Here is a 20,327-nt window from a genome sequence, read left to right on the forward strand (position 1 = left end):
CACACACACACACGCAAACTGTAAAGAGCCAAATGACAGCCTAATGCAGGAAGGGTTTTGTAGCCTTAACTCTTGTTCAGCTACTCCCGTTATTGCATCCCATTCAGGGTCATTTAAGGCGGGTACATGTCATGTAAGACGGCCCCCTCACTTTGTAGGCCGCTTTAAGGTGATGGCTGTAGGCATCAACTCCACTAGGTCATCTTGTCACAGACAGAGGACGAAGAAGAAGTGAAAATAAGAATTAAATGAAAGATGATCCGCAGGTTTTTGTTCTGTGCCTTGGTGTCATCAGAAGTTTAATTTAGATTAAATTGAAACAATCAAAGCTTTCATTTCGCCTAAATAACATGTCTAATTGGCATAATTGTATCAGAGAAAGATCTTGTTGATTGGTGATATTAGACAAAAAGCATGTTTGGTTTCTTATAAGGCCCAGCCCAGGCAGCGTTCCATGGGGATAGTCCCTAAAATCCATTCACCCCACGAGTTTGATGGGAGCTACAGCAGGAAAATAGAAATGGTAAGATTATAGACCTGTTTATGCCATTTAGGTCCATTCTGTAACGAGGCAGTAGCAAAACGAGAGTGACCATCATTTGCCAATGTCTTTAAAAAAATCGTGTCCCTCTTAGCAGAATTAAAGTTTATTAGCCTATTTATGCTAGTATGGTTTAAGGTTTAGGTCGACCTGAAGGTAGGCTACCGACCATTATTTAAATGAGTAACCATGACAACTGAGTCCTGATTGGCCACCCAGGCACAGGAATTAAAGGAGAGTGTCACCCAATCTAAATACGGACGTGCATCGCGCCAGCACAGCCGGGCACAGTGATGCGAAACGTGTCCACGTGAGGTGAGCGAAGGCGAAGAAGTGGAACCTAAAAACAAAAGATGACAGAATAATAAAAGAAAGGGCTATTTACAACAACAACAAAATAATAACTTGCTACAGCCCCATGCAACGTATTCTCTACAGCGTGGAAGAACAGGCTTTTCAGGTGACCATTTTTACGCAGCCCGTCAATGAAGAGGAATAGGTGCTTTTTAAATTCACCTTTCTATCTTCTGGATTCTGGATTGTGACAAGTGCCAGGACAGGACAGGGGCGTCCAGAACCAGAAGTACCGAAAAGGAACTTCGGGGAGTGTTCACCTATAGCCTGCCTTTAAACGGTAGGGGATAGGGTCTTCTCACCGCCCACCCACCTGACGGAACATTCGCGTCTGCTTTGTCCCAAACCCCGGAGCCAAGACGTTGCTGCGCAGAGAACCGTGTGGCCCCAGACCCAGCACCGGAGCCCGCGTGGGAAGGTCGGTCCTCGGTGTCCTCCAGACAGGCGGGATGATGGTCCACTGCGCCGGGTGCGACAGGCCCATCCTGGACCGGTTCCTGCTTAACGTGTTGGACCAAGCCTGGCACGCCAAATGCGTCCAGTGCTGCGAGTGCAACTGTAATCTGACAGAGAAGTGCTTCTCCCGGGATGGGAAGCTCTATTGTAAAATGGACTTTTTCAGGTAAGGATTCAGATTGGGGATTCAGGCGTAAAAGCAGGGCTTGCCAAAAACTCAGTAAGGAGAATTATAATCATCCTGCTTCTGAAGATTGTCATTCTGGATTATGTTTTCTTGTTTTTTGTTCGCCTGTGGATTTGTTTAAAATCAAATGCTGAAATGGGATTTCATGTCACAATGCTAAAAATAGCTCTCGTTTAAGCGTCCCTCACATAATTAACCAGATATTATTATGCAGGCCTACACATTGTTTTGTGGAAATGTATATGGTTTACCAAGGCCTATTTCACAGGATATATTTCACCTATAAGCGAGATAGCATACATATAAGTTACTTGAAATGTTTAAGAATGTCACTTCAAAATAATACTATTTATAGTCAATAGAAGTAATATTGCAGTCATGGCACATTGGCATCTTGGCATTTAGTGTCACATTGGTTTTGCAACAAAAATCATAGAATTATTAGGCCAATAAATTCATCATAGTTATAGGTTCACTTTGAATACCACAATAATATTTAGCATTTTGAAATAACCATATAATAATTGCCTAATATGGCCACGTTATCACTCTTTGTCCACATGACGTGTGTGTTCTTAAAGAAACAAAGTGTGTTTTCTGACAATACGAAGCATTAACTTAGTTAATAATTGTTATTATGACACCAATAATATCACTTGTATTTATAAATTCATAATATGGGAATATTCTGAATATTATGTGGGCTTGAATATTCACACTTCTCTTAAGCCATTCATGCAGACATGACAGTTTAAATCTATTTGTAAATCAGCTACATTTTCCTCAAACTCGTACTCTCTGCTTCCACTTTTGTTTGTTCCAATATATTTGAAAACCTCCTCATTAGGCCTACACCATCAGCTCAGTTCTTCAAAGAGTTCCATGTAATTCAGTGATAAGTATAGGCCCTTGTTTGTAGCATCATAGCAATCATTTATGTGTCAGCTTTTTCCCGTCTCCCCAAACAAATTGTTTAATGACATGTAAAGGCCCAGTGTTTAAGCCTTTGTGACGGCATTGTTGCCCCCAAACGACCTTGACCATCATATTAGCCAGCTCCCATCAAGCAGTGGATTTAAATGGCCCAACCATTAGCCAGGAGAAACAGTAATCACCCTAACGTGGCCATTTGTTGTGTAAGTAGAGCGGTGGCCTGCACTCGCCGCACCGGAGGAGGCTGGCCCGGGCGGTGCATGTAAAAGGCTACAGTGGAGCGATACTATTGCAAATGGATCGAGAGAGATTCCGTAGACTACATTAGTGTTCAAATAAAGGGGGCTTGCCTGAACCGCTCGTTCAGTCGTGCCCTCGTGCAACCGCTTCCCCAAATCCAAAACAACAGCCCCCCACTCACACCCTCAAACACACATTATCTCCAATACTCGTATTATAATTGAAATATTTTCAATTCCTGCATTTATTTTCGTCCTGGAGGCGACTCCATATTGATGAGAGAGATTACCAAATCAGCATGAGGCGCAGGACGAGGTTTCTGGCTCGTGATGAGTTGGATTAGGCCTATTTATTTCACATCCGAGAGAGAAATACAAAATAAGGCTTCCCATTCTCCATCACTTTATGTAGGCCTACATTAGCATACATTTTCTTCCAATGCAACACAGGCATTTTCAACCATTTACCTTCTCGAGTTATCCCTGGAAATGTTGAGACGTTGAATTATGCTATTGTATTCGTCTGTCTAAATAATACAAGTCTATCCACCAAGGTTTTTGCATGTGAAGAGGGTGAATGTGGATTAACAGAAATTTTCACGGTAAAAACGTCCTATTCGGTTTAATCCTCGGATATCTCCGTGGTCACATTGTGCTGACTGTCACTAATGCGTTAACGTGGGTTTATTAATATAACAGCTCCATAAAAAATGTGAAAATTCATGTTTTTCTATTCAATGTTGAAAATCTGTCTAGCGCACATTGTAGGCTATTTCGTATCAAGTAGGATGTTAGATTTGAACGAAAATTTGTTCGAAATAGGCTACCCTTTCTTCAACTATGGCAAAGATGTAATAGCCTGCTATAAAACAAATATATTAAGTATGTTATTTATTATTTATTAAGATGATGTTATTGTTACTACTATTGTTATTATTAGGCATATTATTATTATTAAAGGCTATCTGTTGTCATTGTTGAAACAGGCCTTTTATCTTGTTATGTAAAACCTCTTTACAAGAGATTTAGTTCGATTTCGTGGTTGCAATTATAAATTCAGGCTACTCACAAAAACATCTGCATTGCCCACAGTTGCATAATTCACTATATGCCTATAATTTTCCTTTCTTTATTAAGACTCACGCTGGTTGAACGACGCCTACTTATTTCCAGTTAAAACTGTGCAATTTCCCGCTCAAATTCAGGATGTTGTTAACTATTTTAGTCTCAGAGTGATTTTACATCAACATGCTTGTTGTCTCTGTCCTCTCGCTTTCTTTTCAGGAGGTTTGGGACGAAGTGCGCAGGATGCCTCCAAGGCATCTCTCCCAGTGATCTGGTGCGCAAGGCGCGCAGCAAGGTGTTCCATCTCAACTGCTTCACGTGCATGGTGTGCAACAAGCAGCTGTCCACGGGCGAGGAACTCTATGTTATCGACGAAAATAAATTTGTTTGTAAAGAAGACTACCTGAGCTCAGGGGCGATCAAGGAAGTCAACTTGAATTCAGGTAATTATTGTTAAAGGCCCAGTGCAGTCAAAAACGTGATTTCCTGTGTTCCACACTATACAGTTGGAATACTATGAACTTGTGAAAAAGATTATAATGCCCATTTAGTGGAAGAGCTGTTTGAAAATACATGTCAGCCTGTTTTGGTGGGATGGAGTTTTGGACTGCCTGGTGACATCACCAGGTGGTAAATGAGTTAATATATAAATAAGAAAGAGAGTTCTAAACCTCTCTGCCAATAACAGCTATTTCAATGGTCTCCTCCCCACTCAGACCACTCTCAGACATTCCTAACAAAATTCTTGCTTGAGAAGAATAGCTAAGAAGCTATTTTTGTTTCTTTTTTTACAAATTTATTTGACAATAATCACAATAATCTACTTGTTACCCAGAGATGATTTGATTTTGAGATAAAAACGGCTGCATTTGACCTTTAAGGGTTTCAAAAGTGAGTCTTCTTATATTACTACATGGATACAAACATATCAGTGTTCTGTTGGTCTTGGAAAATGTCTATAGGCCCACTGATGTCTGAAAATAAGGTACCGTTTTTCTTTGTTGATTTACTGATTGTTTCAACGTGGGATCTCACGTTACCATACACTGGTACACATCCAACCAAACTCAAACCATACACTGGTACACATCCAACCAAACTCAAACCATACACTGATACACATCCAACCAAACTCAAACCATACACTGGTACACATCCAACCAAACCCAAACCATACACTGGTACACACCCAACCAAACCCAAACCATACACTGGTACACATCCAACCAAACTCAAACCATACACTGGTACACATCCAACCAAACTCAAACCATACACTGGTACACATCCAACCAAACCCAAACCATACACGGGTACACATCCAACCAAACCCAAACCATAGACTGCTTATGCTGGGAAATGAAACGACTTGTTCATGATATGAAACGCCACTACTGCTTGGCATCCTGAAACGGGATAGCCTATATCACATATTTACAAATCCCACTGCAAACTAAAATGTATGAATTCGAAAATGATTATGTTACTCTGCACCTTAAAAAAAAGAAAAGTATCCAGAGGCATAACCTATATAGCCACTGGCCGCGGTAGCCGGGTTGAGTCTACACACCACGGTCAGGAAATTCAGAACCATGGACAGGGTGGGTGTCTGAGCGTTAGCTCTGGCTCTGCGTGATTCGGGGTAGGCTGTCGCCTGCGTCCAATCTCACCGCTGTTGAAGTAGTCTTATATATGGATACATATTTTTTATTCTATTCTGTTTGATTCTATTCTCTACTTTTCTCTTATCAATATCAACGTCTTTAAATAATGACATTTTAGAGATATTTGTTTTGTGATAATTAGAGAAGTAATTTGCAGACGAATTCTCCATATAGGCCTACACATGTTTGACCATGTGACGTTAGGTGCTATACGACACTGCAGCTAAAATAGGAATGTTGGGTGTTTGGAACCCAAATTGATAGGCCTAAATCAACAACAACAACTGTCGGAAAATCGTATTGTGTTCGAGGAGTTGTCAGGCTCCCATCACTGGCACTCGATTTTGTCTTTAGATCAACAAGGTGACGGATAACATGTGTATCATCGAAAGACGTGACATTGATTTTAACCCCTCGTTGCGTGTCTGTTGCTTCAAATATGAACAACATATGACGACTGACATTCTTGCTGGCTCAATGGGCCGCATATAGAGCATGTGTAGCCTAGTGTTTGATGATGTTCCCCAACAAAGCATCTCCGCGTCGCTGAATGCATCTGACCATATAGCTAAGGCTTATCAATGCTATAATTTCCTGTTTGATACATTTCTCAAACAGCCATCCCCTCGGACAATGACATGCTGTTATCGCGCGACGCAGCGGGTCCTTGGGGATCCGCTGTATAGGCAGCCTAGCTCCATTTTTTGGTTTCACGTTACATGCATCATTTCTATTTCCATACGTCGATCCGCTTCAGGTCACACGCGGGCACGGTTGAGTTAAGTTGGTTACACCTGTTTCATTTGTGACTAGATTTAAACGGGTAAATCCAGACATTTAGACTGTTTCATGTGGACTTGGTAAAGTGTATTTTTTCATGTAAAAGGCACTCAAAGGGCTTCCATAGGCTATTTGTATTTTGTGAGGCGTCATTGTTCCACGTATTCTGGTTTATTTCTGATTAGACAGACTACATAATTAATCTAGCAGCACACAGAAGGCCTCGTGATATCTCCGATTGAGACATTTCCATTCTCTCTCGTTCCCCAGTGTCATCATGCACAGACAGAAGTTTATCGCCGGACCTCCAGGACCCGATGCAGGACGACACAAAAGAGACGGACAATTCCACATGCTCAGATAAGGACACGAACAATAACGAGAATGAGGAGCAGAGTTCGGGTACGAAGCGGCGAGGTCCGCGAACCACCATCAAAGCCAAGCAGCTGGAAACGCTGAAGGCTGCCTTCGTGGCCACGCCGAAACCCACCCGACACATCCGAGAACAGTTGGCCCAGGAGACGGGACTCAACATGCGGGTTATACAGGTAGAATGGTATTATATACTTCACTTGAAACGATACATGTTTGGTTAATAAAGAGCCTGGTTTTTATTTGGCCAAGTTAGAATTTCTACTCCCATATGTAATAGAATAGAATCGAATAGAATGGATGCTCTGGGTGGATCTGTTGATTTCCCAGGTCCAGTGGAAAAAAACGTTGTGTTTTTTTCTATTTGTGTTTGATGAGCACCGCTAGATTTTGATAGACTACTGGTGTTGTAAGCAACGTGGGCCTGTCTGCTGTCTTCGACATTCTTGATGAATTAGAATAGATTGGATTTTAATTTTCCCTGAAATTAGAGCGAGATTTAATTGAAGACATAATTGACAAAGTGAGAGTGAGAAGAATAAATGTCACAACAGGTTACTATGAGGTTATTATCTAGTCCAGATCCCCATCACTATGTGTAAAATGAAATAGGCCTACAACTGACCTACCTTTCTATGGAGGGAAAACACATTTGGAATCAAATATGAGAAAAAGACCTTTTAATGAAAACGTTGAAAACAAGACACATTGAAATGAAATGCTGATTGACAAATCCAGAGGATCGTCATAAGATCAACTCGAGAGTTATTGAACATCGCTCCCCGGGAAATAGGAATGGGGTCTAGAAACCACAATATTAATTCGACATGTTTATAGCTTTTGTGATATTTTTGTAATATTTAGCTACACTATCATGCGATAAAATAACATAATTGAGATTGCTATTTCTTTAAAATACGTTTTTAGTAATCACACATTGGCAATTGGCTAGGCTATTTATCTTCTATTGTATATTGACTCCTGTTTGATAGTTTTGGTTCTTTAAAACAACACAGCAATTACGATTTGATTAATATGAATGAAAGATGGAAGACGTTTGTTTTTTAATAATATGACAGGAATATTATATTTTCTGTTGATTTCTTATTTATTCTTAAAGAAAGTATAATAACCAGATAGCATGCACTGTCAAAAGTGGGAAAAGAGGCTTTGTATAAAAGACATAGGCAATCCAATATGTACATATTTAAATATGTATCTGTAGCATAGGCATCTAAATGTTGGAAATATCATGCACTGTTAATGGTTTTAACAGCCAATAATTCAACAACAGTGTCATTACAAAAAAAGCCCACAGCACTGCACAGAAATACTGTGAACAGGTGATGCAGGAAGGTGTTATAGAGGTATAGTAAAACAGTTTATTAACATCCCAACCAAGACAATGGAGACGTTTTAGGGAGCAGTAGTTCAGTTCAGTCAAGGAAGTGAAAATACTCCTTTATTTTCAATAAGGATTTTTCACTTCCTGAATTGACTGAAATGAAAACTGAATTGACCTCTGTTAGGGAGAGCTGATGTGAGATCATGATCACTGTGAGTGAGAGGGACATAACATTACTGTTTACGTCCTGGAAGTGGAAATGTGGAATTTATCATCTCTGCTGCCCAACACACTCAGGTCTCCAGGATTTTAGTCTTAACCTCTATAATTCTCTGCTCTTTGTGACACACATACGCACACGCATGAACAAACTCATGCACAGACACACTCTCACGCACGCACACACGCACGCACGGTCACACACTCACACACACTCACACTCACACTCACACACACACACACTCTCTCTCTCGCTCGCTCTCTCTCTCTCTCTCTCTCTCTCTCTGTCAGTGTCTGGGTTCAGACTGTGTTAGGGTGATTAGCACCGTCTCTGCCAGCTGAGATGTGGCTTTTTGTGCGCTTACAGTAATTATCACTGATTTCCCAGATTTACATATCGTACACCCCCCTCGCTCCTCTCTGTCCTCACTCATTTACTGCCAGACAGTCTCCTCTCTTCTCCTCTCCTCTTAGACCAGGCCATGCGTAGTGTAGTGTAGCACCTTCCCACTTTCATGTCTCCACAACACTGAATCCATCCCATTCATCTCTGATTAGCAACAACATAATGCACTGTGATATATAAAACCAAGATGGTGGCCAGTTTCATGGCCATCATCTCCCCCCTCATTTGCTGTGTAGTAACTGCCGATGCACCCTGAGCAGGGAGCCCTCTGGTGTGTGTGTGTGTGTGTGTGTGTGTGTGTGTGTGTGTGTGTGTGTGTGTGTGTGTGTGTGTGTGTGTGTGTGTGTGTGTGTGTGTGTGTGTGTGTGTGTGGTAATCCCTAAGAAATGCTCTCTCAAGGGGAGTGAAAGCATTTCCATAAAAATGTACCCTACAGTTAGACAATTGTTCTCTGTAGGCAGGTGTCGTCTTTGCTGGGAAAAACATGGAGAGGAATGCCTAAGTGGTTTTAGGTGTTTTTGTGTGTGTTTTATTTGTTAATCTCCAACACAGTGGGATTGTGCCTTTGGTGTAGCCTAGCTGGTGTTAACATGCATTATTATTCTGTGCCGATGCAGAGGCACAACAAGAAATGGGTTATGTTTTTAGAATGCGAAGCTCCATATGTTGGACATTTTTACATTTTTCTCTTCTCCATTGTTCCTGTACAAATACTTTATTTGAATCCATTCATGACTGTTTTCATTTCTCTGCTTCCTAAGTTGTGTTGGGTTGAGGCCTGCTGAGTTGTGTTGTAATAAGGCCTGCTGAGTTGTGTTGGGTTGAGGCCTGCTGAGTTGTGTTGTATTGAGGCCTGCTGAGTTGTGTTGTTGTAATAAGGCCTGCTGAGTTGTGTTGTAATAAGGCCTGCTGAGTTGTGTTGTTGAAATAAGGCCTGCTGAGTTGTGTTGTTGTAATAAGGCCTGCTGAGTTGTGTTGTTGTAATAAGGCCTGCTGAGTTGTGTTGTTGTAATAAGGCCTGCTGAGTTGTGTTTTAATAAGGCCTGCTGAGTTGTTGTATTTAGGCCTGCTGAGTTGTGTTGTTGTAATAAGGCCTGCTGAGTGGTGTTGTAATAAGGCCTGCTGAGTTGTGTTGTTGTAATAAGGCCTGCTGAGTTGTGTTGTTGTAATAAGGCCTGCTGAGTTGTGTTGTTGTAATAAGGCCTGCTGAGTTGTGTTTTAATAAGGCCTGCTGAGTTGTTGTATTTAGGCCTGCTGAGTTGTGTTGTTGTAATAAGGCCTGCTGAGTGGTGTTGTAATAAGGTCTGCTGAGTTGTGTTGTTGTAATAAGGCCTGCTGAGTTGTGTTGTAATAAGGCCTGCTGAGTTGTGTTGTTGTATTGAGGCCTGCTGAGTTGTGTTGTTGTAATGAGTCCTGCTGAGTTGTTGTAATATGGCCTGCTGAGTTGTTGTAATAAGGCCTGCTGAGTTGTGTTGTTGTAATAAGGCCTGCTGAGTTGTGTTCTATTGAGGCCTGCTGAGTTGTGTTGTTGTAATGAGTCCTGCTGAGTTGTTGTAATATGGCCTGCTGAGTTGTTGTAATAAGGCCTGCTGAGTTGTGTTGTTGTAATAAGGCCTGCTGAGTTGTGTTGTATTGAGGCCTGCTGAGTTGTGTTGTTGTATTGAGGCCTGCTGAGCTGTGTTGTTGTAATGAGTCCTGCTGAGTTGTTGTATTGAGGCCTGCAGAGTTGTGATGCTGCATTGAGGCCTTCTCAGTTGTGTTGTTGTATTGAAGCCGGTGGAGTTGTGCTGTTGTATTGAGGCCTGCTCAGTTGTGTTGTTGTATTTAAGCCGGTAGAGTTGTGTTGTTGTACTGAGGCCTGCTGAGTTGTGTTGTTGTATTGAAGCCGGTGGAGTTGTGTTGTTGCAATGAGCCCTGCTGAGTTGTGTTGTTGTATTGAGGCCTGCTTAGTTGTGTTGTATTTAGGCCTGCTAAGTTGTGTTGTTGTATTTTGGCCTGCTGAGTTGTGTTGTTGTATTGAGGCCTGCTGAGTTGTGCTGTTGTATTGAGGCCTGCTCAGTTGTGTTGTTATATTTAAGCCGGTAGAGTTGTGTTGTTGTACTGAGGCCTGCTGAGTTGTGTTGTTGTACTGAGCCCTGCTGAGTTCTGTTGTTGTATTGAGGCCTGCTGAGTTGTGTTTTTGTATTGAGGCCTGCTTAGTTGTGTTGTATTTAGGCCTGCTAAGTTGTGTTGTTGTATTTTGGCCTGCTGAGTTGTGTTGTTGTATTGAGGCCTGCTGAGTTGTGTTGTTGTATTGAAGCCGGTGGAGTTGTGTTGTTGCATTGAGGCCAGCTGAGTTGTGTTGTATTTAGGCCTGCTAAGTTGTGTTGTTGTATTGAGGCCTGCTGAGTTGTGTTGTTGTATTGAGGCCTGCTTAGTTGTGTTGTATTTAGGCCTACTAAGTTGTGTTGTTGTATTTTGGCCTGCTGAGTTGTGTTGTTGTATTGAAGCCGGTGGACTTGTGTTGTTGCATTGAGGCCGGCTGAGTTGTGTTCTTGTATGTTATTGTACTGAGGCCTGCTGAGTTGTTGTATTGAGGCCTGCAGAGTTGTGATGCTGCATTGAGGCCTTCTCAGTTGTGTTGTTGTATTGAAGCCGGTGGAGTTGTGTTGTTGTATTGAGGCCTGCTGAGTTGTGTTGTTGTATTGAGGTCTGCTGAGTTGTGTTGTTGCATTGAGGTCTGCTGAGTTGTGTTGTTGCATTGAGGTCTGCTGAGTTGTGTTGTTGCATTGAGGCCTGCTGAGTTGTGTTGTTGTATTGAGGCCTGCTGAGTTGTATTTAGGCCTGCTAAATTGTGTTGTTGTATTGAAGCTGGTAGAGTTGTGTTGTTGTATTGAGGCCTTCTGAGTTGTGTTGTTGTATTGAGGCCTGCTGAGTTGTGTTGTTTGATTGAGGACTGCTGAGTTGTGTTGCATTGAGGCCTGCTGAGTTGGGTTTTTGTATTGAGACCTGCTGAATTGTGTTGTATTGAGGCCTGCTGAGTTGTGTTGTTGTATTGAAGCCGGTGGAGTTGTGTTGTTGCATTGAGGCCTGCTGAGTTGTGTTGTTGTACTGAGGCCTGCTGAGTTGTGTTGTTGTATTGAAGTCTGCTCAGTTGTGTTGTTGCATTGAGGCCTGCTGAGTTGTGTTGTTGTATTGAGGCCTGCTGAGTTGTGTTGTATTGAGGCCTGCTGAGTTGTGTTGTATTTAGGCCTGCTAAATTGTATTGTTGTATTGAAGCTGGTGGAGTTGTGTTGTTGTATTGAGGCCTGCTGAGTTGTGTTGTTGCAATGAGGCCTGCTGAGTTGTGTTGTATTTAGGCCTGCTAAGTTGTGTTGTTGTATTTAGGCCTGCTAAATTGTGTTGTTGTATTGAAGCCAGTGGAGTTGTGTTGTTGTATTGAGGTCTGCTGAGTTGTGTTGTTGCATTGAGGCCTGCTGAGTTGTGTTGTTGTATTAAGGCCTGCTGAGTTGTGTTGTTGTATTGAGGCCTGCTGAGTTGTGTTGTTTGATTGAGGACTGCTGTGTTGTGTTGCATTGAGGCCTGCTGAGTTGTGTTTTTGTATTGAGGCCTGCTGAATTGTGTTGTATTGAGGCCTAGTGAGTTGTGTTGTTGTACAGTGACCTGCTGAGGCACATGGAGAGAACCTATAGAAAATAGTGTGTGTGTTGTGTTTCTTTGTGTTATTGACTGATTCATTGATTTTATTGGATGATTAAAAAATATACTGACCGCCATATCACTGATTACTAAACAGCTCCAGTGTGATTTCTGGGTGTTGTGGCTGTGTGGCTGTGGCTCTTTAACACCTGCATCCTTGTTGGACCTGAACCTACACTCTGCTTCTCACTCACATCCATATTCCCTAACGAGGAGAGGCTGAACATTTTTCTTTTAGGCACTTTTTAAAAATTGTATTTATTTATTTCACCTTATTTAATCAGGTAGGCCAGTTGAGAACAAGTTCTCATTTACAACTGCAACCTGGCCAAGACAAAGCAAAGCAGTGCAACAAAAACAACAACACAGAGTTACACATGGGATAAACAAACATGCAGTCAATAACACAATAGAAAAATCTGTATACAGTGTGTGCAGATGAAGTAAGGAGGTAAGTCAATAAATGAGCCATAATGGCAAAGTAATTTCAATTTAGCAATTAACACTGGAGTGATAGATGTGCAGATGAGGATGTGCAAGAAGAAATACTGGTGTGCAAAAGAGCAGAAAAACAAAAACAAATATGGGGATGAGGTAGGTAGTTGGTTGGTTGGATGGGCTATTTACATATGGGCTGTGTACAGCTGCAGCGATCGGTAAGCTGCTCAGATAGCTGATGCTTAAAGTTAGTGAGGGAGATATAAGTCTCCAACTTCAGTGATTTTTGCAATTCGTTCCAGTCATTGGCATCGGAGAACTGGAAGTGAAGGCGACCAAAGCAGGTGTTGGATTTGGGGATGACCAGTGAAATATACCTGCTGGAGCGCATGCTACAGGTGGGTGTTGCTCTGGTGACCAGTGAGCTGAGATAAGGCGGAGCTTCACCTAGCAAAGACTTATAGATGACCTGGAGCAAGTGGCTTTGGCGACGAGTATGAAGCGAAAACCAGCCAACGAGAGCATACAGGTCGCAGTGGTGGGTAGTATATGGGGCTTTGGTGACAAAACGGATGGCACTGTGATAGACTGCATCTGATTTGCTGAGTAGAGTGTTTGAGGCTATTTTGTAAATGACATCGCTGAAGTCATGGATCGGTAGGAAAGTCAGTTTTACGAGGGTATGTTTGGCAGCATGAGTGAAGGATGCTTTGTTGCGAAATAGGAAGCCGATTCTAGATTTAATTTTGGATTGGAGATGCTTAATATGACTCTGTAAGGAGAGTTTACAGTCTAACCAGACATGTTCGCTGCTCTGGCCCCCCAATGGTGGAACAAACTCCCTCACGACGCCAGGACAGCGGAGTCAATCACCACCTTCCGGAGACACCTGAAACCCCACCTCTTTCAGGAATACCTAGGATAGGATAAAGTAATCCTTCTCACCCCCCCCCCTTAAAAGATTTAGATGCACTATTGTAAAGTGGCTGTTCCACTGGATGTCTTAAGGTGAACGCACCAATTTGTAAGTCGCTCTGGATAAGAGCGTCTGCTAAATGACTTAAATGTAAATGTAAATCTAGGTATTTATAGTTGTCCACATATTCTAAGTCAGAACCGTCCAAAGTAGTGATGCTAGACGGTTGGGTGGGGGCAGCGATGGGTTGAAGAGCATGCATTTCATTTTACTAGCATTTAAGAGCAGTTGGAGGCCACGGAAGGAGTGTTGGAGAAGACACATTTTCATCATGTGTCTGGGTTGGACAGTGTCCATGTTTGTTAGTTTACCTCCACCGCCTCCATCCCACTTTGTCCCTATTCCTCCCATTTCTCCAGTAATCTAACTTATATCTAAGTGGAGCCCTTTATTTCTATAGGTGATGTGCCTGAGAAAAGCTATTTTCTGGATTTGAATCTATTTGCTGTGTTGACACTGGTCTCAAGACAGCAAACAAAACAAAAAACGATAATTGCAGAATGTACATAAAATGAGCAATGCTACAGAACTAGAATTCCTGTGTGAGAATAGCAAGCATAGTTAAATAGCAATCCAAGTCTGTGGAAGGGACCATGTACAAATGTACAAAACAACAAAGGTCTGAAATTAAGGTGGATATAATTTGATGGTGATTTTATTTGATGATGATAGGAGTGGGCCTTGTCATTTTAACTTCCTTGTCATTTAACTACCTTGTCATTTTAACTACCTTGTATGTAGTTTTTAATTTGTTTTTAATTCTCTGCAAAGTATGTTGTAACGCTAATGTGAAATGGATTATGAATACATCTGGTGAAGTAATGGACTAGAAATAAAGTTAGATTTGATTCAACTTTGATTACGACATTCTGTGTGCTTGACACGCTTGTCTAAAATGTAGTATAAATCAAGTTTGTTCATTCCATGAAAATGATCTAAACTCAAAGAAAAATAGTTTAACTTAATTTGATCTGATAACAATCTTTGATCTTTTTCTTGGTCCTAGTTGTGTAACTCTTTCCTCTCCGTCCTCATAGTTGTAATGTCATTTGATAACTCACTGTCTCTTCCTCTTCGTCCTCATAGTTGTGATGTCATTTGATAACTCACTGTCTCTTCCTCGCAGTCCTCATAGTTGTGCTGTCATTTGATAACTCACTGTCTCTTCCTCTTCGTCCTCATAGTTGTGATGTCATTTGATAACTCACTCTCTCTTCCTCGCAGTCCTCATAGTTGTGCTGTCATTTGATAACTCACTGTCTCTTCCTCTTCGTCCTCATAGTTGTGATGTCATTTGATAACTTACTGTCTCTTCCTCTCCGTCCTCATAGTTGTGATGTCATTTGATAACTCACTGTCTCTTCCTCTCCGTCCTCATAGTTGTGATGTCATTTGATAACTCACTGTCTCTTCCTCTCCGTCCTCATAGTTGTGATGTCATTTGATAACTCACTGTCTCTTCCTCTCCATCCTCATAGTTGTGATGTCATTTGATAACTCACTGTCTCTTCCTCTCTGTCCTCATAGTTGTGATGTCATTTGATAACTCACTACCTCTTCCACTCCATACTCTAGGTGTGATGTCATTTGATAACTCAACTCATAGTTGTGATGTCATTTGATAACTCACTACCTCTTCCACTCCATACTCTAGGTGTGATGTCATTTGATAACTCACTACCTCTTCCACTCCATACTCTAGGTGTGATGTCATTTTATAACTCACTACCTCTTCCACTCCATACTCTAGGTGTGATGTCATTTGATAACTCACTACCTCTTCCACTCCATACTCTAGGTGTGATGTCATTTGATAACTCACTACCTCTTCCACTCCATACTCTAGGTGTGATGTCATTTGATAACTCACTACCTCCTCCACTCCATACTCTAGGTGTGATGTCATTTGATAACTCACTACCTCTTCCACTCCATACTCTAGGTGTGATGTCATTTGATAACTCACTACCTCTTCCACGCCATACTCTAGGTGTGATGTCATTTTATAACTCACTACCTCTTCCACTCCATACTCTAGGTGTGATGTCATTTGATAACTCACTACCTCTTCCACTCCATACTCTAGGTGTGGTGTCATTTTATAACTCACTACCTCTTCCACTCCATACTCTAGGTGTGATGTCATTTGATAACTCACTACCTCTTCCACTCCATACTCTAGGTGTGATGTCATTTTATAACTCACTACCTCTTCCACTCCATACTCTAGGTGTGATGTCATTTGATAACTCACTACCTCTTCCACTCCATACTCTAGGTGTGATGTCATTTGATAACTCACTACCTCTTCCACTCCATACTCTAGGTGTGATGTCATTTTATAACTCACTACCTCTTCCACTCCATACTCTAGGTGTGATGTCATTTGATAACTCACTACCTCTTCCACTCCATACTCTAGGTGTGATGTCATTTGATAACTCACTACCTCTTCCACTCCATACTCTAGGTGTGATGTCATTTGATAACTCACTACCTCTTCCACTCCATACTCTAGGTGTGATGTCATTTGATAACTCACTACCTCTTCCACTCCATACTCTAGGTGTGATGTCATTTGATAACTCACTACCTCTTCCACTCCATACTCTAGGTGTGATGTCATTTGATAACTCACTACCTCTTCCACTCCATACTCTAGGTGTGATGTCATTTGATAACTCACCACCTCTTCCACTCCATGCTCTAGGTGTGGTTCCAGAACCGTCGGTCTAAGGAGCGGAGAATGAAGCAGCTGAGTGCTCTGGGGGCCCGGCGGCACGCCTTCTTCAGAGGGCCCAGGAGGATGAGGTCCATGGGGGGACGACTGGAGGACCCAGACATACTGGGGCCTGGGGCCTACGGATACTACACAGGTAAAATACACTCCCTGTTTGAGTGGTAAAAACACTCACTGTTCATTGTATTACATCAGACATTACGATTTTGTCGGTTTGGTATGCGCGTTGAGTAAGAATGGTACCACCTGTTGGAAGACAATGCTCATTGTTAGCTTACAAGTGATCCTTGGTGAAGATTTTAGTGATACACAACACACATTACCCCCAACATGGTTTTCGTCAGGAATGCCATTGCCCACCTCTGTGCTGTCCAGCTCTGGCTAAACTGTGGGGTGACAAGTGTGTCGAATGCTCATCAAGTGACCTACTGGAACAATGTAGAGGATTCTGAAATCTAGAAGTGAAAAAGAATGTTCAAATTAAGGCAGAACATTCTGGAATGGGCTGAAGTGAACAACCATATAATGATTAAAAACAAGAGCATGTGTTAGTTAATTGTCAGTACAATGCTGAATTATTCGATTTTTAAATTTAACCTTTATTTAACTAGACGAGTCAGTTAAGAACAAATTCTTATTTAAAATGATAGCCTACCAGGGCACAGTGGGTTAACTCCTAGTTCAGAACGACAGAGTTTTGCCTTGTCAGCTCTGGGATTCAATCCAGCAACCTTTCATGTACTGGTCCAATGCTCTAACCACTAAGCTACCTGCCTGCTGAAGAGAGATGTGTCTGAGGAATGAGTCCTATACTGCAGGGGTTCCCAAACTCTTTCACTCAGGCCCCCCTTCCAGCATTGGGGAACATCCTGCTCCCCTCCTGCGCATGAGAGCACCATGTATATTTCTCTGGGCACAAGCACTGTTCATGACACAAACTGTTCACACCCCTCTTCTTGGCGAAGAGAAGATGTTGCAGGTTTAAAACTTCTTTCCTGCAATTCTACAAATCTTGTCATGAGGTGCAGATACATGTTTTCAGTTTTAAAGCAAATGTTCATGCAATTCTATACATTTTGCCATGTCTAATGTGTATTCATGTGACATTTGAGTGACTGAAACATTACAACAACATCTATGGGTTCAAAAAACCTAGCTAAACAACGTTAGCTGCCATGGCTGACGTAAATATCTCTCTAAGGTCTGCAATGACATGACAAGAGGAACTGAAATTGCACCTTGTAAAAAGCTGGACTGAGTTCCTTAAAAAATGTAATATATAGAGTATATATATAGTATATATAAATATCTATATATACTGTATATAATAATAATAATTGGGGGGAAACCCGCACTCCCCCTGCCGACATCTCACGCCCCCCACACCACTGCTAAACTGGAACAGAGCAGCGTCCGTACACTGTAATTACAAGGGAACCTTGAAGGATGGAACATGAAGGGAGGGAAGGGAGATGGGAGGAAGGGAAGGAGACAAAACCTTTATCCCCCTCTCCTAGCTCCCTCCATTCTCAGCATTCCGCTTTTCACGCCCTTTTGTGCCTTGGTGGAGCAGTGGCATCTGTATTAGCAGCACTACTCCCTCCATCCCCCCGGTCTTCTACTGATGCTGCGTGTGTGTGTGTGTGTGTGTGTGTGTGTGTGTGTGGGTGGGTGCGTGCGTCCGTGTGTGTGTGTGTGTGTGTGTGTGTGTGTGCGTGTGTGTGTTATTCTAACACCTCTCTCTCTCCCTGCCCCTCCCCCTTTCTTCCCACGGCTGCTCCAGGTTCAGGTTGATTCTCAAGGTCTGACGTAGCTAGCAGGGTTCTGTTTGTGAGACTCAATAATTAGCTTGTTTATTCAGTTTGGAGCAAAAAAACAGGGTCATCATTGCATTGCTAGTGGATTTATTCTTCCCCTCATTATCACAGTTTGTAACATAAGGTGTGTTGCTGATGTCGTAATGTAAAGGAGAAACATTTCTCTGTCTTGTTAGAAACAAAGCATAATGAAATGCTGACTACATTTAACTGATCTTGACATAACGTGTGTGTGTGTGCTAGATTGATGATTTAAGTTGGATTAGGTAGTAAAATCAACATCATATACTATACAGTACATTAAACAAGACGTTCATATATTTGATGTGTTTTGGTTAATGATTTGAGCTCCTTCCCTCTGTAATACTGACATAAAGAATACCCACTAAAATAGAAAGCGTATGGTGCCTAACTGAAATGTAGAGCGTGTGATTTTCATTTCCTTTTTCAAGTTTAGTTGCTTTGAATAATAAAGTAAGAAAAATTCTAAAGTCAACTCACAAAAGGATGAGTGGAAGCACTCAAAATCTTGGAAATATAGGAGATAAAAATATATATTTTTAAGTGCGTTTTCACTTTAACAGAAAGAGTGAACCAAACCATTCCCTAACCCATTTCGTCCCTTCACCTAGTACCAGGGTGAATTTAAGTTTAGACATGTTTTGCACTTTTACTTTTCAGCTATACCAGTCCCTTCCCCTCCTTGTTATAATGTAACTTAGGCTACTAAATAATGCAATTATTTACAAAATCTTGAATCTTGATGTAGGTCCATTTTTAGAAGGCTGTTAGATTCAATGTCAGTGATTTTGAATGTTGCTATATCAACTGCTTCATCTGTGTGCTGCACAATTAATTTCCTCATTAGATGATTTGTTTTCTAATCAAATCGTCTCTCCCCTTACAGAGTACCAGGGCGACTACTACGGAGGGGGCAACTATGAATTCTTCCCCCACGGCCCTCCCTCCTCTCAGGCTCAGTCTCCAGCAGAATCCCCCTACATCCATGGAGGGGCCATGGAGGGCTCTGTGTCAGCCCACCACCCCTCTGACGACCAGAGGTTCACGGACATGATCTCCCACGCAGATACCCCCAGCCCAGAGCCCGGCCTGCCCAGCTCCCTACATCCTGTCCCTGGTGAGGCATACGGAGGGGGGCCCAGCCCACCATTCTCCCTGGCTAGTAACTCCAGCTACAGCGCCCCCATGTCCCACCCTGGACAGGAGATGGGAGAGACCACCGTCTGGTAGACTAGAGCCTGGGTCTGGGAAAGGGATGAGGGTTTCGTTGGGGGGAGGGTGAACTTCCCATTTTCGATTCAATCTACACGGGAGATGAATTTGAAGACATTATGAATAAGTAGTTATGAATTAAAAATGGCGTTTATGTATTTGTTAATGGGGATTTTTCTATTCACGGATTCACGTATTTTTGAATTGACTTGCTGAATTGATGGAGTTGAAATGGAATTGTTCCCCCTGACTCTTACCCTTCACGTGAAGGACTGAGGATGGAAGATGGGGTGGCTTTGCTGGACATATCTGAACTTTGTTGTACTATTCGCTGCCCTATTCGGCCCCGTTAGTAGAAATACACTCCCACCCACCTCTGGGGAAAATGAACTGGGATTGGAGAAAGAAAGACAGCGGTTCCTCTTGCCCCAGTATCACCCCCCCCCCCCACCCCCCACTAAGGACACGTGATATTGCAGAGAGAGATAAAGAAAGAATACAAGCCAAAAGGAACGCTTTATGTATTTTATTTTTTGGTTTCAAAACTGTCTTGGTTTTTTATTCTAGCCTACTGTTTCTTAAAGGCACAGTGTTGTAGGTCTAACTGGTCAGTTCCTCTTCTGCATAACAGATGTTTTACTGGTACATCAGTCTCCTATTGTAATATTGCTTCCAATACAATGCTCAAATACAGACAAATACACTTGTTCAGTGTTTTAACTGTTTCTAAGCACAACCACCTTTGATTTTAGCTTCAACACCAACGAGATAAACCCTTCAGGGGGCTGTAGTGCAGAGCAGATATCTGCTTGATGACAGAGATGACAATAGTCAGTTTAGTGTGAAGGCAGGAGAGTCATTTGCGGTAGCCAGATAAACATGTT

The 20,327-nt window shown here is 42.1% G+C and overlaps 1 protein-coding gene across 1 annotated transcript; it reads left to right on the plus strand.

Annotated features, from left to right (window-relative positions):
* The first annotated feature begins 910 nt into the window (after positions 1–910).
* Positions 911–20,136, plus strand: LOC115117199 (LIM/homeobox protein Lhx5-like). The gene is made up of 5 exons (XM_029645666.2): positions 911–1,517; positions 3,995–4,218; positions 6,490–6,767; positions 16,364–16,529; positions 19,118–20,136. Exons 1-5 carry the CDS (start codon positions 1,345–1,347, stop codon positions 19,459–19,461), a joined length of 1,185 nt encoding a protein of 394 aa, XP_029501526.1. The 5' UTR covers positions 911–1,344; the 3' UTR covers positions 19,462–20,136.
* Positions 20,137–20,327: the final 191 nt, after the last annotated feature.

Source organism: Oncorhynchus nerka, linkage group LG22, assembly GCF_034236695.1.
Source record: "Oncorhynchus nerka isolate Pitt River linkage group LG22, Oner_Uvic_2.0, whole genome shotgun sequence".
NCBI lineage: Eukaryota > Metazoa > Chordata > Actinopteri > Salmoniformes > Salmonidae > Oncorhynchus > Oncorhynchus nerka.

Bases quoted from the DNA above. Each gene is read 5' to 3' on its own strand.
- LOC115117199 (XM_029645666.2), top strand. From the start codon at position 1,345: ATGATGGTCCACTGCGCCGGGTGCGACAGGCCCATCCTGGACCGGTTC. The intron at 4,219-6,489 runs GTAATTATTGTT...CTCGTTCCCCAG, and splicing joins GGAAGTCAACTTGAATTCAG to TGTCATCATGCACAGACAGA. The intron at 6,768-16,363 runs GTAGAATGGTAT...TCCATGCTCTAG, and splicing joins TCAACATGCGGGTTATACAG to GTGTGGTTCCAGAACCGTCG.